The sequence below is a fragment of the Oncorhynchus nerka genome, linkage group LG10 (assembly GCF_034236695.1).
Source record: "Oncorhynchus nerka isolate Pitt River linkage group LG10, Oner_Uvic_2.0, whole genome shotgun sequence".
In the NCBI taxonomy this organism is placed as follows: Eukaryota; Metazoa; Chordata; class Actinopteri; order Salmoniformes; family Salmonidae; genus Oncorhynchus; species Oncorhynchus nerka.
This window is the reverse complement of record NC_088405.1, coordinates 70864992-70880237: the sequence shown is the minus strand read 5'-3', so window position 1 is coordinate 70880237 and position 15246 is coordinate 70864992. Positions and strand designations below refer to the sequence as shown.

The window sequence follows — 15246 nt, the reverse complement described above, 5'->3', positions numbered from 1 at the left end:
GTTTTGGCGATCGTAATGCATTCTAGGGCAGATGGCACCACTAGGTTGCTACAAAGTAGCCGACCAGCAGAGCTCGTGACCTCAAGCTCCAGACCGGACACTGTAGCTTTCCCTTGAGCGCTTGTCTCTTAGATTCTGGCAAGAAATACTACTTCTCTGAGATTAAAATATGATTGCAAAATGTGTAAAAAGAATACAAGAGAGACACTAGATGTGTAAAATCACAAATCATGTATAGATGTGTAATATCATAGATGGCTTACTCGGTTTCACTGTTGTCTTAGCTTTTATCCCCTGTCTAGTTCACTCCCCTGGTTAATCTGTTATCATGTTTTGTGTTTCCCTGGTTAGTCTGTCCTTATGTTTAGTGTATGTTTTTTTATACATAATTTCTTATTTTAATGTGATTTCATTGCATTTTTTACTTGCTGATTATGTTATATGTAATGTGACTTTCGGTGTCTTGAAAATTGCTAATAATAAACTGTGTTATTATTATTATTAGATGTGTAAAAACATTGGGTCTGGTTTTTCATATTGGCTCTTGGGTAGACATGCTTTATAAAACTAGATATTGTAGTCTATGCTGAATGGATAGAAAATAAAAATAAATTGAAACTCTTTCTTTAACACCTGACAAAGCACTCTTCTGGATACCTAATTGTTACAGTATGTTATGGCTGTGTGTACCCACAAACTTGACTTTCTCCTCTGAGAGTAACAGCATCCTCCTCCATTAAAGTTAAGGAAATGGAAACTGAGTCATATACCGAAGTCAATTAGCAGAGTATGAAACTAATCAACACTCCTGAGAAAATACATTAACACAATTGGCAAAAAAAGTGAACACTCTCTTTCTCAGCACGGGAGGTGTGCTCTGCCACTCCAACATTTACATTTTAGTAATTTAGCAGACACTCTTATCCAGAGCATCTTACAGCTAGTGCATTCATCTTAAGATAGCTAGGTGGGACAACCACATATCTCAGTCATAGTAAGTACATTTTTCCTCAAAGCAGCTAGTGTTAGTTGACAAAAGCATTATTTGAGTGATTATTTAAGATACGTTTTTGGAATCGGAAGATGGGCAGAGACTCTGCTGTCCAATCTTCAGGGCGAGCTGGTTCCACCATTGTGGTGCCAGGCAGAGAAGAACTTAGACTGGGCTGAGCGGGAGCTGCCCTCTCGTAGTGGTGGGCGGGCCAATAAACCAGAGGTGGCAGAACGGTGCTCGGGTTGGGGTGTAGGGTTTGAGCATACACTGAAGGTAGGGAGGGGCAGTTCCTCTTGCTGCAAGCACCATGGTCTTGTAGTGGATGTGAGCTTCAACTGGAAGCTAGTGGAGTGTGCAGAGGAGTGGGTTGACATGGGAGAATTTGGGAAGGTAGAAGACCAGGCGGGCTGCAGCGTTCTGGATATGTTCCAACATTCAGCTTGATACTGTCAACTTGGTTACCATGGCCCACTCAAGACAAGGAAGAAAAAATATTGAACACTACAAGCCTCCTTATTTGCCCTTTTCCCCCTCAGAGTGAGATGTAGAAATCCTTTCAGATGTTCATATTAAATCCTCTCAGATGTTCATAGCTGGAGAGCTCTCTCCTCTTCCCATCTCTCTCTTTCTCCCATGCTTCCTGTACATTTTCCTTTCTAATTTGTTGACAAATATCTTCTAATGGAAAATAACAAAAACAAACAATTTCAACCTAATTGTTGCTAAAAGTTATTATTGCTATGTTTGTCATTGTCAATCTACATAAATGTACAGTTTGTGTTTTCATGCAATTCTGGGCTCATGGTTTATAAGGCTTTCAGATTGTTTTTATTTTTAAGACAAATCATTGCAGCCAGGGATTCCTTGACTCATCATCATCCTCGTTCTCATCATCATCATCATCACTAGAACCAGAATAAGTGATTATCAGACCTTCCCTGTTATCAAAAGATGACCCATAATTTAATGTATTTTAATTAGTTCATGATAGTAATGTTATCTGTGATAATTTTACGCTACTACTATAATAATAATTTAAAAAAATACTACATAAAGGTCAAAGGTAAATGGGCGTTTATTTAACCCACGTGATACCAACACATGCGTCCTTCGTCCCCACCGAAATACTGCATACGTTCGAACCACACGTTTTTCAGAAATAAAAGTTAGCTCGATTTTCAAACAATGCCGAAAGCCAAAAAGAAAAGTAAAAGAAACACGTTTGATTACAGTAAAGATAGAAAGAAACTGAAAAAGCAGTTTAAGAAAAGGGAAGCCCCGAGAATTGAGTGGTAAGTCGATAATTGATTATGAATAGCAGTCGATGTTAGCAATGCTAACTCCTCGTTCTAGTAAGCTGTGATGCTAACGTTAGCTCATGTATGCAGTTTTGTCTGTGTGATTGAACTAGCTAGCCAACCTAGCTAGCTAACTTTACAAGAAAATGTTATCTGGTCTATTCCCGGGTTTATTATCAATGGTTGTCAAACTGGTGAAATAACAAACTAGTTTGATAGCTAATATTACTTGCTCTGGTCCAGCCAGGGCGTCGTTTGGCTGAACAGCTTTGATTCGTAACATTAATTATTCGGCTTAGTGACAGGCAGCTTCAATATACTTCTCACCAAAGCAAACCTATTGGTAGAGACAGTACTGAAGACCATTTGTCAGTATACGCAAGTTGGCATTTTTTACGAAATACGACTTTTTAAAAAACGTTGTTTACCGCCAGACTAGTTATGGTTGAATTTCTATTTTACCAGGCAAGTTGACTGGAAACATTCTCATTTACAACAACGACCTGGGGAATAGTTAAAGGGAGAGGCAGGGGGATGAAGCGCATGCATCTTGGCTGAGAATGTTGCCAGAAGATACCAACCATACCTTTACACTGAGCTGCACTGGGGTCAAAACGCAATCATGGTTACATTCATATCCTATTTCAGATTTCTCTGATAGAAATCCCTGATCACACTTATATGGGATGTCATGGCGAAGTTGTCTAGCAAAGCTCATGCGTAGAAACACGCTGATGAGTCTAACGCTGACCTGCGCATGTGCAGACCGACACTCATTTAATATAATGTTTGACATTTAAACGTGTCACTTTCATGAGGCTGCCTTAATCGACATCCATGCCATCGGCGCCTGTGTAACCGGTGCTGTACTGCACCGCTGTAACTCTGCGTTGTGTGTGGTTGATTGAGACTATAGACGTGGACTTTGGAGATCAGGTAGTTTTAATTAAGCAGAATTCACTCCCCGCATCCAAAAGAAAATTGCATGTTCTGCCAATTGTCACCTCTATCTCTCATAGTGCATCAAAATGATTTTTTTTAATACAAAAATTAGTACAACCTCTCCTTATAATACATAACATATTTTACATAGATAGAACCACATACCTGCATCCAAAAGAAAATAAAACATTTGTAGAGCACATGTTCTGTGACTTGTTGCCTCTTTCTACAACCGATGCACAATACAAGGGACTGGGATCATTCGAGGAGCTAGCCATCGTTCACACATACAATAGCCTGCTAATATTGTAGCTAGCTATTAACCACATGTTGAATTCAGAATGTTGATATCATCGTAAAAAGTACAATTATAACAATACCATCCAATTATGAGTAACCTCTAAATATACAATATTATTCATGAACAAAACATTGTGTATGACTTTGTGCTTTAAAAGAATCAAACTTTTCTGAAGACGACAGGAAAAGTGTGCCTACCTCTCATGGGCTCAAATAATTTTGATGCACTGAGCACGCAGGGCAAAAATGTAAGTACACACTCCCCTACTCCTAGGATGCAGGCATGCATAATAACAAATCAACATGCAATATTAATATATGAACCTGGTGAAATTCACACAGTACTTTAACAACTGTTACACTCGGGAAACAGTGGGTTAACTACCTTGATCAGGGGCAGAATGGCTGATTGTTTAACTTTGTCAGCTCAGAATTCGATTCAGCAACCTTTCGGTTACTGGCCCAACACTCCTATCTGCCCGGCTACCTGCCGCCCCTTTGGAGCAGTGTGGATAAGTTCCATTTTGGAGTACAGTGTAGAGGTCGACCGATTATGATTTTTCAACACCGATACCGATTATTGGAGGACCAAAGAAAGCCAATACCAATTAATCGGCGGATTTATATTTATTTATTTGTAATAATGACAAATACGACAATACTGAATGAACACTTATTTTAACTTAATATAATACATCAATAAAATCTATTTAGCCTCAAATAATGAAACCTGTTCAATTTGGTTTAAATAATGCAAAAAAAGTGTTGGAGAAGAAAGTGAAAGTGCAATATGTGCCATGTAAAAAAGCTAACGTTTAAGTTCCTTGCTCAGAACATGAGAACATGTGAAAGCTGGTGGTTCCTTTTAACATGAGTCTTCAATATTCCCCGTTAAGAAGTTTTAGGTTGTAGTTAATATAGGACTATTTCTCTCTATACCATTTGTATTTCATATAACTTTTGACTATTGGATGTTCTTATAGGCACTATAGTATTGCCAGTGTAACAGTATAGCTTCCGTCCCTCTCCTCGCCCCTACCTGGTCTCGAACCAGTGACACATCGACAACAGCCTTATCTCGAAGCATCGTTACCCATCGCTCCACAAAAGCCGCGGCCCTTGCAGAGCAAGGGGAACAACTACTTCAAGGTCTCAGAGCGAGTGACGTCACCGATTTGAAAAGCTATTAACGCGCACCCCGCTAACTAGCTAGCCATTACATATCGGTTACACCAACCTAATCTCGGGAGTTGATAGGCTTGAAACTCATAAACAGCTCAATGCTTGAAGCACAGCGAAGAGCTGCTGGCAAATGCACGAAAGTGCTGTTTGAATGAATGCTTACGACCCTGCTGCTGCCTACCACCGCTCAGTCAGACTGCTCTATCAAATATCAAATCATAGACTTAATTATAACATTAATTAAGGTCATTAATATGGTCAAATCCGGAAACTATCATTTCGAAAAACAAAACGTTTATTCTTTCAGTGAAATATGGAACCGTTCCGTATTTTATCTAACGGGTGGCATTCCTAAGTCTAAATCTTGATGTTACATTACACAACATTCAATGTTAATACATAATTATGTCCAATTCTGGCAAATTAATTACTGCCTTTGTTATGAAGCAATGGACTTCACACAGTTCGCAACGAGGCAGGCGGCCCAAACTGCTGCATATACCGTGACTCTGCTTGCACGGAACACAAGAGAAGTGACTCAATTTCTCTAGTTATAAGAAATTCATGTTAGCAGGCAATATTAACTAAATATGCCGCTTTAAAAATATATACTTGTGTATTGATTTTAAAGAAAGGCATTGATGTTTATGGTTAGGTACACATTGGTGCAACGACAGTGCTTTTTTCGTGAATGCGCTTGTTAAATCATCACCCGTTTGGCGAAATAGGCTGTGATTCAATGAGAAATTAACAGGCACCGCATCGATTATATGCAACGCAGGACAAGCTAGATAAACTAGTTATATTGTTAACCATGTGTAGTTAACTAGTGATTATGTTAAAATTGATTGTTTTTTTATAAGATAAGTTCAATGCTAGCTAGCAACTTACTTTGGCTTCTTGCTGCACTCACGTAACAGGTAGTCAGCCTGCCACGCAGTCCCCTCGTGGAGTGCAATGTAATCGGACACAATTGGTGTACAAAAATATAGATTACCGATTGTTATGAAAACTTCAAATCGGCCCTAATTTATCGCCATTCCGATTAATCGGTCGACCTCTAGTACAGTGGCGTATCCCCATCTCTGCATTGAGGTAAATTTTCAACCCATATCTCGCACCGGCTCCACAGTGTCTTATTACTGTAACCATTGCATTGCGACCCCAGTGCTCCACAGTGTCTTATTAATGTAACCATTGCATTGCGACCCCAGTGCAGCTCAGTGTAAACAAGCGTAACTATAGGGTCGGTATCTTCAGGCAAATTAGCATGCAGCTCATAGTACAGATCTGACGTGTGTGTGTGTGTGTGGACCAATAAGTCTTGGCTTAACAAAGTGCTAATGGCATACTTAATACATACAACACCCACTTATCAGAAATGTATGATCACGCATGAGTGAATGGCTATAGTTGTGTAACTGTTTATTTCAAGTCCTCAGATCCGAAATGCCTGGAGTGACAAGAAGTCTGTGGCAAGGAACTTGCGAGACATGGGTCTGGCATTTGACCCTAACCGTGCCCTCCCAATTAAGACACTGACCGTGAGTTTATCCTGTCCATCATGGTGATATACTATACATTCACAAGTCATGGCCTAATCACTTAGAGTGAATTGTGATGTATAATTGACATGTCTGCAGTTTGCTGCTGTGGAGAGAACTGAAGAAGCTCCCACCCTCAAATTTGTAAGGATGCCATACGTTCTCAATGGTAAGGAACCATTAATCATTTCTTGTTGAACCTAAATCAACATTTGTTCTTTGTAATTTATAAATCCTTTTTTTATTGAACCTTTTCTTTTACAAGGCAAGCCAGTTAAGAACAAATTCTATTTTACAATGACCGCCTTACCTGGGCGACGCTGGGCCAATTGTGCGCCACCCTATGGGACTCCTGATCACGGCCGGTTGTGATACAGCCCGGGATAGAACCAGGGTCTGTAGTGATGCCTCTAGCACTGAGATGCAGTGCCTTAGACTGTTGTGCAACTCGGGTGCCCCTATTAGATTTTATTAGAAGATCTTATCACTTAGACTCATGCATGATGATTTGTTTTCAACAGAACTTGTAGCAGAGGCCAATCTCCCAGAGAAAGACACAAAGACTTTATCCACAGACTTGATAGAGTACGTGCAGTACATGATCAGAGAACACAGCGAGAACTACAAGGTAAGTACAGCTGATGAGGAATTTCACCTCGCCTAACTTGATTCTCTCTGTACAGTAGTATTTCACAAAGGATGGGCTCGTATTCCTGCAGTTGCAGTGTATTGCCTTTGGGTCATAGCAATATATGTCTGTATGTTCTTATGGGTATTGTGAGACCTAATTTTTTATTTGTATTTTTTATCCCAACCTAATTTCTGCTTCTGTAGGCTATGGTCAGAGATGAGAAGAACTATTACCAGGACACGCCCTCACAGATCAGGAGGAAAGTGGACCAGTATAAACGCTGCCATCCAGAGGAATACAACACCTTTGTGGAGTTTCTCAAAGGTGGGAAACCTGTTTCCACATAACTGGGCCTGTCTGTGGTGGTCAAAGATCTTCAATGTAGAGAGAGATCATTACTCTTCATCAGTGGAGGCAGTCTGGGAGTGCTGACTCACAATTATTTTGTTACTTTGATGGACAGAGGGAGTCCTGGTGCATTCAGCAACTCTCCTTCAATCAGAATGGATGGTAAATTGTGATTCTAGGAACTGTAAACATTTTTGAAAAAGACCCGACATTTTCAACATGCATAAAATCAAACTTTATTATATTTGTTCATACTTCAAATATGTATCCCAAAAATACAGTTACACAAATTCCATACAGTAAGAACATTTAAGACTGCTTTTGTAATGAAGTGAACATGTATATTTGTAATGGCAAATTCCACAGTTAGTGGTGAGACTAAGATTTTTCACTTTAAAAGTGCATGCCAAACGTAAACCAATGATTGAAAAGTTAAACAACCCATACAACTGTGGGAATTGTTAGATACTTTGGGATTTGGGCAATGAGGCCTGTCATACTTCCCCTGAGTCGGATGAACTCTTGGATACCATTGGTGTCTCTGCGTGTGGTTTAAAGGAAGTTGCTAACCATTGCTTCCATTGTGCTAACGCCAAGTTAGCATTGGCTTGTGAAACTACCTCAAATCAAAGTTTATTTGTCACGTGTGCCGAATACAAGAGGTGTAGACCTTAGAGTGAAATGCTGACTTATAGGCTCTAACCAATAGTGCAAAAAAGGTATTAGGTGAACAATAGGTAGACACAGATACATAAATGGTATCCACAAGTTCATTTAACTTTGGGGAAGTATATAACGGGCCTCACTGCCTAAATCCCTAAATATCTAACAATTCACTAGGAATTTTATAAACACACATTTACTTGAACAGTGCAGATGCAAAGTTTGATAGACGTTTTTGTTCACTTGTCTGGAAATTGTTTAAAGTAGTCCTTGTGTATGTACGGTTGAACTTTGCAGTCATTTTTGTTTGGCATACATTTTAAAGTGGAAAACCTTAGTCTCGGCATCACTCTTAACGTGGAATTTCCCTAAGCCGTTATCAATGCATTTCCTTTTTTGAATAACATAAGATATAAACATAGCATCGTTTGTGCAAAAGGTTAGAATGTCACTGCAAAAACAAAACGAAAAATAAGACATTGGAGTTCTTTAAATCTTTAAAGCAGCATAAATATTACAACTGAATACAACAGATATGAAACATGCTCTAGATTATCAAGAAACAATGGCGATATCAAGGAGTAGGGATGGACATGGTTAATTGAATATCAGAACGGAAGTTAGAATACTATGTGTGTACATTTTTGAAGAGGGGGAAAATAATGACATTAAAAAGCTTTGTCTAAATGCAATTATCCATGTGACATTGTTACACCATGACATTTGATTTTTTAAATTTAATATAACTAAACTTCTGAATGCAGTTTGACAGTGTGAGCTACTGCTGCTTCAAACATATTGTAGCTTATAGTTTGTTGTGCACTGTAAACGTAGCCAACAGTTGATGCACAAAGTAATCGTTTCATTTAAGCTCATTTTCTCATGTTGCTTTTGACATGAAAAAGCATTTTATTTTCATAGCGCATTTTGCCTTCCAGTCAGCCATGACATCGGTAGCCTATGCTATTTTCCCCACTTCAAATAGTGATAACAGGTATGCACCTCCTTGAAGTTCCACAAGGCCTGACACAGATCAATGCAAAACACTCACCATAACCTTTTTTTGAACAATCTATTCTATCATGTTGAACATCACTTACAGTGGGGCAAAAAGGTATTTAGTCAGCCACCAATTGTGCAAGTTCTCCCACTTAAAAAGATGAGCCCTGTAATTTATCATAGGTACACTTCAACTATGGCAGACAAAATGAGAAAATAAAAACCAGAAAATCATATTGTAGGATTTTTAATGAATTTATTTGCAAATTATGGTGGAAAATAAGTATTTGGTCAGTAACAAAAGTGTATCTCAATACTTTGTTATATACCCTTTGTTGGCAATGACAGGTCAAATGTTTTCTGTAAGTCTTCACACACTGTTGCTGGTATTTTGGCCCATTCCTCCATGCAGATCTCCTCTAGAGCAGTGATGTTTTGGGGCTGTTGCTGAGCAACAAGGACTTTCAACTCCCTCCAAAGATTTTCTATGGGGTTGAGATCTGGAGACTGGCTAGGCCACTCCAGGACCTTGAAATGCTTCTTACGAAGCCACTCCTTCGTTGCCCGGGCGGTGTGTTTGGGATCATTGTCATGCTGAAAGACCCAGCCACGTTTCATTTTTTTCATTTTTAAAAAATTACCTAGGCAAGTCAGTTGAGAACAAATTCTTATTTTCAATGGCGGCCTAGGAACAGTGGGTTAACTGCCTGTTCAAGGGCAGAACGACAGATTTTGTACCTTGTCAGCTCGGGGATTTGAACTTGCAACCTTTCGGTTACTAGTCCAATGCTCTAACCACTAGGCTACCCTGCCGCCCCTGCCGTTTCATCTTCAATGCCCTTGCTGATGGTAGGCTTTGTTACTTTGGTCCCAGCTCTCTGCAGGTCATTCACTAGGTCTCCCCGTGTGGTTCTGGGATTTTTGCTCACCGTTCTTGTGATCATTTTGACCCCACGGGGTGCGATCTTGCGTGGAGCCCCAGATCGAGGGAGATTATCAGTGGTCTTGTATGTCTTCCATTTCCTAATAATTGCTCCCACAGTTGATTTCTTCAAACCAAGCTGCTTACCTATTGCAGATTCAGTCTTCCCAGCCTGGTGCAGGTCTACAATTTTGTTTCTGGTGTCCTTTGACAGCTCTTTGGTCTTGGCCATAGTGGAGTTTGGAGTGTGACTGTTTGAGGTTGTGGACAGGTGTCTTTTATACTGATAAGTTCAAACAGGTGCCATTAATACAGGTAACGAGTGGAGGACAGAGGAGCCTCTTAAAGAAGTTGTTACAGATCTGTGAGAGCCAGAAATCTTGCTTGTTTGTAGGTGACCAAATACTTATTTTCCACCATAATTTGCAAATAAATTCATAAAAATCCTACAATGTGATTTTCTGGATTTTTTTCTTATTTTGTCTGTCATAGTTGAAGTGTAAATTACAGGCCTCTCATCTTTTTAAGTGGGAGAACTTGCACAATTGGTGGCTGACTAAATACTTTTTTGCCCCACTGTATTTCACTGTTGCTGACTTCTAGCCAAAAAACAACGGACCACTGCCAGCTGTTGTGGTACCTGAATTTGCTTAATTCTGATTGGTCCAGAGATTCAAGAGCAACTTTTTGGGGTGAGGGGAATTGACTATCTGGAAAAAAATTCATGATTATTCATAGTGCAATAATGTCATATGCCCATCCCTATCAAGGAGGGGTTTTCCTCATCTAAATATATTTGTGCACATCAGGTTTGAATAGACAAGTTGGAAATATCACACATTCAAGATTATACAAGATTATACAGTGTACAATATTTTGTATAGTGACTAGATTTACTGTCTCGGAAAACACAATGTTTTCAACAAATGAGAAATGTCTCCAATAAATCTAGCACTTGGTACATTGGATAAATTTGGTGAGATGTTGGACATGATATTCCATTAGGCTGACCAATAACCCTGAGCATTGCAGTTAAGAACCTTTTTAAAATAGTGTTTTATCAAGGCGGTCAGGAAACTGCATTCAGATGTCTGGAGTTAGCTTGTAGTGAAAATACAAACACATTAGCTGACCTATTTCAGTATGCTAGTCCTATCTGTTCTCGTCAATTATTTACAATCTCATTTCGGGGAGCAACCAAGTGCTTAATTGATGACTATTAAAGCATCTGGAATACCTCACGGAGTACATACTATTGCCACTATTACGTTACTGTATCTGCTAAACTGAGCAGGTTGTGTTCAAACTAACCTACATTGGCACAGAGTTGAAAAAAAAAGAAGTCCGCAAAGTCAATTCTACATGTCAGATAAGGACTGCTCAGCAAAACGGCTTCCTGTTTAACCACAATACAAGGTTATATAAGCCTACCTAAAGATTTGTTTCCTCTTTAGTAGTTTATGTATTGATTTGATGGGTCAGAGATGGCAAGGAAAATTGTCCTTCCCCCAACTGGGTCCTTAAAGGGCCTGATTTCTTTAAATCGTGGGTAACGTTATTTTTAACGACCACATTTCAGTTTAACAGTCAAACAAAACCTCAGGTGGTGCCACTGCAGTAGAAACATGGAATTACTGGTCATTGATAAGAAGGTTGAAGATAAGATTAAAAGGTATGTTTTGAATAAAAGCGGGCTACAAAACTGCCAACTATAAGTGAAAACATGCACATTTAAAAAAAAATCCAACGTAGAGCATGAATTTCTCAAAGAACAAGTCATCTTAAAAACTGCACTCAGTTTACACCTATTAACATGGACTTGACTGCATCTTACGGACAATGAAATGTAACACTCAATCAAATGTCTCCTTTAAAGAGGATAACATGCCATTTCATTATTGACTGAATTGACACTAGCTGACATGACATTGTCACAATAAGGAGCATTGAAGCTGTATTGTATTGACACTTATGCTATAATAAATGTAACAAGCTTCATGATTTGTAGCTAGATGCATGATCTACACTAAGTATACAAACCATTAAGAAAACCTTTTTCCATGACAGACTATCACCTGTTAAATCCACTTCAGTGTAGATGAAGGGGAGGAGACGGGTTGAATGATTTTTAAGCCTTAAGACAGATTGTGTATGTGTGCCATTCAGAGGACGAATGGGCAAGACAAAATATTTAAGTGCCTTTTGAATGGAGTATAGTAGTAGGTACCAGACACACCGGTTTGAGTGTCAAGAACTGCAACATTGGGTTTTTCACGCTCAAGTTTGCCATGTTGATGGTGTTCCTAATGTTTGGTATACTTTGTGTATATTGTTACTATTTAAGTGATTTAATGAAGTCCCTGACTCCCAGAGGGCCCTGAAGGATATTCTCTAGTTCAAAAGTATTCACACGCAGTCATTGCTACTTGTACTTACACACGGGCTCATCCATGGGCCTCTCACCCATCCCACCTGCATGGTCAACCCCCAGTTCAACTCATCCTGTCCTAGGGAATCAAACGAGCTGTAGGATCAGGTCTTGGAAGGCCTGCAGATTGCGGGAGACAATCAGGCCGTCTGAGCCCAGCTGGGCAGCCAGGAGGAACAGCCTCCTATCGTCAGCCACCGTCCCCAGAGACAGTGCCTCATGGAGCTCCGACACACTCATGGCGTTGTGCTTGTCCTGGGGGTGAAGAAGACACACAGGACGGACAGTGAAGTCTACTGCCGAGTCACTCTGGGTTTAATGAGCCTCTGTTGAAATTACTAAATTGTAAATAAGAGTTTGACAATCTAAGCATGGATGTATTACAACACTGGTCATGACAGGCGTAATATCACATTTATAACAGTATTACAAATTCTTTATAAACACAGCTCAAGTGATGTGTTGCTAACATGTACACACTAGAGAACATACATTTATCCATGTCCAAGACACGTTGCCCACAGTAGGAACAACAAACGTGTTTCTATAGCAATGGAATAAGATTCCATTCGTTAGGTTGTCTGCCCAAAGACAGTATACGACAGCTCAATAGTCAAGGTCACCTGTTTGTTTCCCAGGACCACCACAGGAAGTTGTGAATCCAGTCTGAGAAGGCGATGCAGCTCAGCCTTGGCCTGTGGGAGACGTTTTCTGTCAGAGGAGTCAACCACGTACACCAGGACATGCGTCTTCCTCAGGTACTCGGTCCAGTACGTACGCAAATCCTCACCCCCTCCAACTAGAATACAGCAGACAGAGGTAGGCTGGTTACTTGAGTGTTGCTAGGCAAAAAGGTAGATGTATGAACTTGTGTTGTATACCTTGTTTGTCACACCACAAAAGGGCTAAATTAATTATTCCACTGAAGAAAAGGTAAATGGTGTGTGTTGTCCAAACGTATGACTGAGTCTAAGCAAAGGCACATGATTATAATGCTTTTGGTAAGGCCACTGGTATTTCAAGGGCCAAACTGATAGATTAAAATGTGACGTATTTTAAGGTCATAGAACCCCCTTAAAGCACTCTGCATGGAGTCTTACAGGCCAGTTGAATTGCACTGCAAGCATATGCAGAATTCTGGTGGTGTGCAAACTGCACAGCTTACTCTCAAGGAAATCCAGCTGACAGGCAGGGGCACTGAGGCTCATAAAGTTGAAGCCCCTGGTGGGGCGGCAGTGCCCTCTCTTGCCCCCGTCTCCAGCTGTCAGCCCCTGCAGGATACTGCTCTTCCCAGCACCGTCTAGGCCAAGGACAAGCACCTGGCGCTTTCCACGCTCCTCGTGCTCCTGCTCAACACACACAGCAGGAGGTCATCAGAACACCTGTTCTCAACATCAGCAACATGAAGTTACCTTATCCCATGTTACTTTTTTCTCAAGTTACATGTATAGATAATTGTTACTCCTGTAAAGTGACGGACTGCAATATGTTTTGTTTACATACAACAGCATTTTCAACATCTATCCCTGTAGGATTAACGGTGCACTATAGATAATGCTGCAATCACTTGCATTTTTGTGTGCAAAGCAGCTAGCAGCCTCTGTGACCCCCAAATCCCCAATAAGCTGTCTACTTGGCCCACAATAACTGCATAAGCTCTTTGACCACTATGTAATGTTGTAATGAAACATAATTGTAGTTTCTACAAATGTTAGTTAAATCAGCTCAAAACCATCTCATTGGTTTGTGAGTAGCACTCTGTAGGCGAGTGACACAGTAACTGTAGCCTTATCTTGTCTCCTTGATTTAATTAATACCTTTGAAGCTCCTGAAAATCTTATTCGACAATTTCAGGTAATGTCCTATGTCCCTATAGGCTATATTCAGAGGAAATGTTTCTATAGGCAATTATTATTATGATAGTGATACTACTTTGGAATGATTTGAATATATAAAACAACAATTTCCTTCAACATGAAAATTACTATATTTTCTTGTTGCTCTCTTGGACCCTAAACCTGAATGATTCCCATTATGTGCGTCAATCGTTATCACAACCCATCATCATCACCACCACCACCATGCAGTCAGATTGTCAGTCTGTGATCAACATGATCTGGGATGAAGGCTCAGCATTCATATCATATGTATTGTATGGGCTGGAAGACCACATCAACGTCCAGACAGAAGTGATTCGTGAAGTCCTCTCTTTGCGTTCGATGCCACTGGCGCCTATAGAACTTTCACTGCTCTGGCACATAAAGAATCCGGCGATAAACCTTGAAAACTGTGCGTCTGGCCCACCGATTGCAACAGAGTCATAAACTTATGCCGACTGAACATTCCTAGATGGCAGAGAATAACAGTGTACCTCTTTTATCATGTAATATTCCGCTTCGGGAGACCATATTCGCCTTCTGTAGAAATAATTCAAGGCGATAAACAGCGCGGACCCGAAGGCAGCCACCGCGGCGGTTAGGGCGATGGATATGTGCCGAAGCAGAACCATGTGGCACTGCTTGAACGCCGTATAATGTCGTCTTCCTGGACACAGCAACCAAGAGCCAACGATGAACTGACCGAATGATTTCCACTGTAACCAGTGCACGTGATATCTCTTCCTTGTTTGTGTTGAAAAGAGCCCCGCCAGCGCCTTGTACCCTTCAATCCGTTGGATTCGCGACGGCAGTGTATGGGCTGGGCAACTGCTACTTGTGTGATGTGGATGAAGCCTCTGAGTTTTAATAATGTAATTGCAAAAGGGTATGTCGGTTCCCTTAAAAAAAAATGTTGCTATATAATTGTGCCAAAATATTTCACATAAAGTGCAATGTACTACACATATTGTGTTTAACTTCGGACTGGAATTTATAATATTTAACGGCCTATAATGAATAAGACATTTCCAGTTGTGTTTGAAATGATTAAAATAAATATTTGTAACCTAGAGTGAAGTGTCAAAAACTGTCCATGGGAGGGCGTCGTGCACTTGTCT

The 15246-nt window shown here is 40.2% G+C and overlaps 2 protein-coding genes across 2 annotated transcripts; one reads left to right on the top strand and one right to left on the bottom strand.

Annotated features, from left to right (window-relative positions):
* Positions 1-2092: 2092 nt before the first annotated feature.
* Positions 2093-8594, top strand: LOC115135940 (nucleolar protein 16-like). Its single transcript, XM_029671177.2, has 5 exons — positions 2093-2286; positions 6152-6260; positions 6360-6429; positions 6782-6888; positions 7095-8594. The coding sequence occupies exons 1-5, from the start codon at positions 2180-2182 to the stop codon at positions 7236-7238; spliced, it is 537 nt and encodes a 178-aa protein (XP_029527037.2). The 5' UTR covers positions 2093-2179; the 3' UTR covers positions 7239-8594.
* Positions 7451-14975, bottom strand: LOC115135939 (ADP-ribosylation factor-like protein 9). Its single transcript, XM_029671176.2, has 4 exons — positions 14623-14975; positions 13417-13597; positions 12875-13050; positions 7451-12506 (listed from the first exon to the last, which is right to left on the bottom strand). The coding sequence occupies exons 1-4, from the start codon at positions 14758-14760 to the stop codon at positions 12339-12341; spliced, it is 663 nt and encodes a 220-aa protein (XP_029527036.1). The 5' UTR covers positions 14761-14975; the 3' UTR covers positions 7451-12338.
* Positions 14976-15246: the final 271 nt, after the last annotated feature.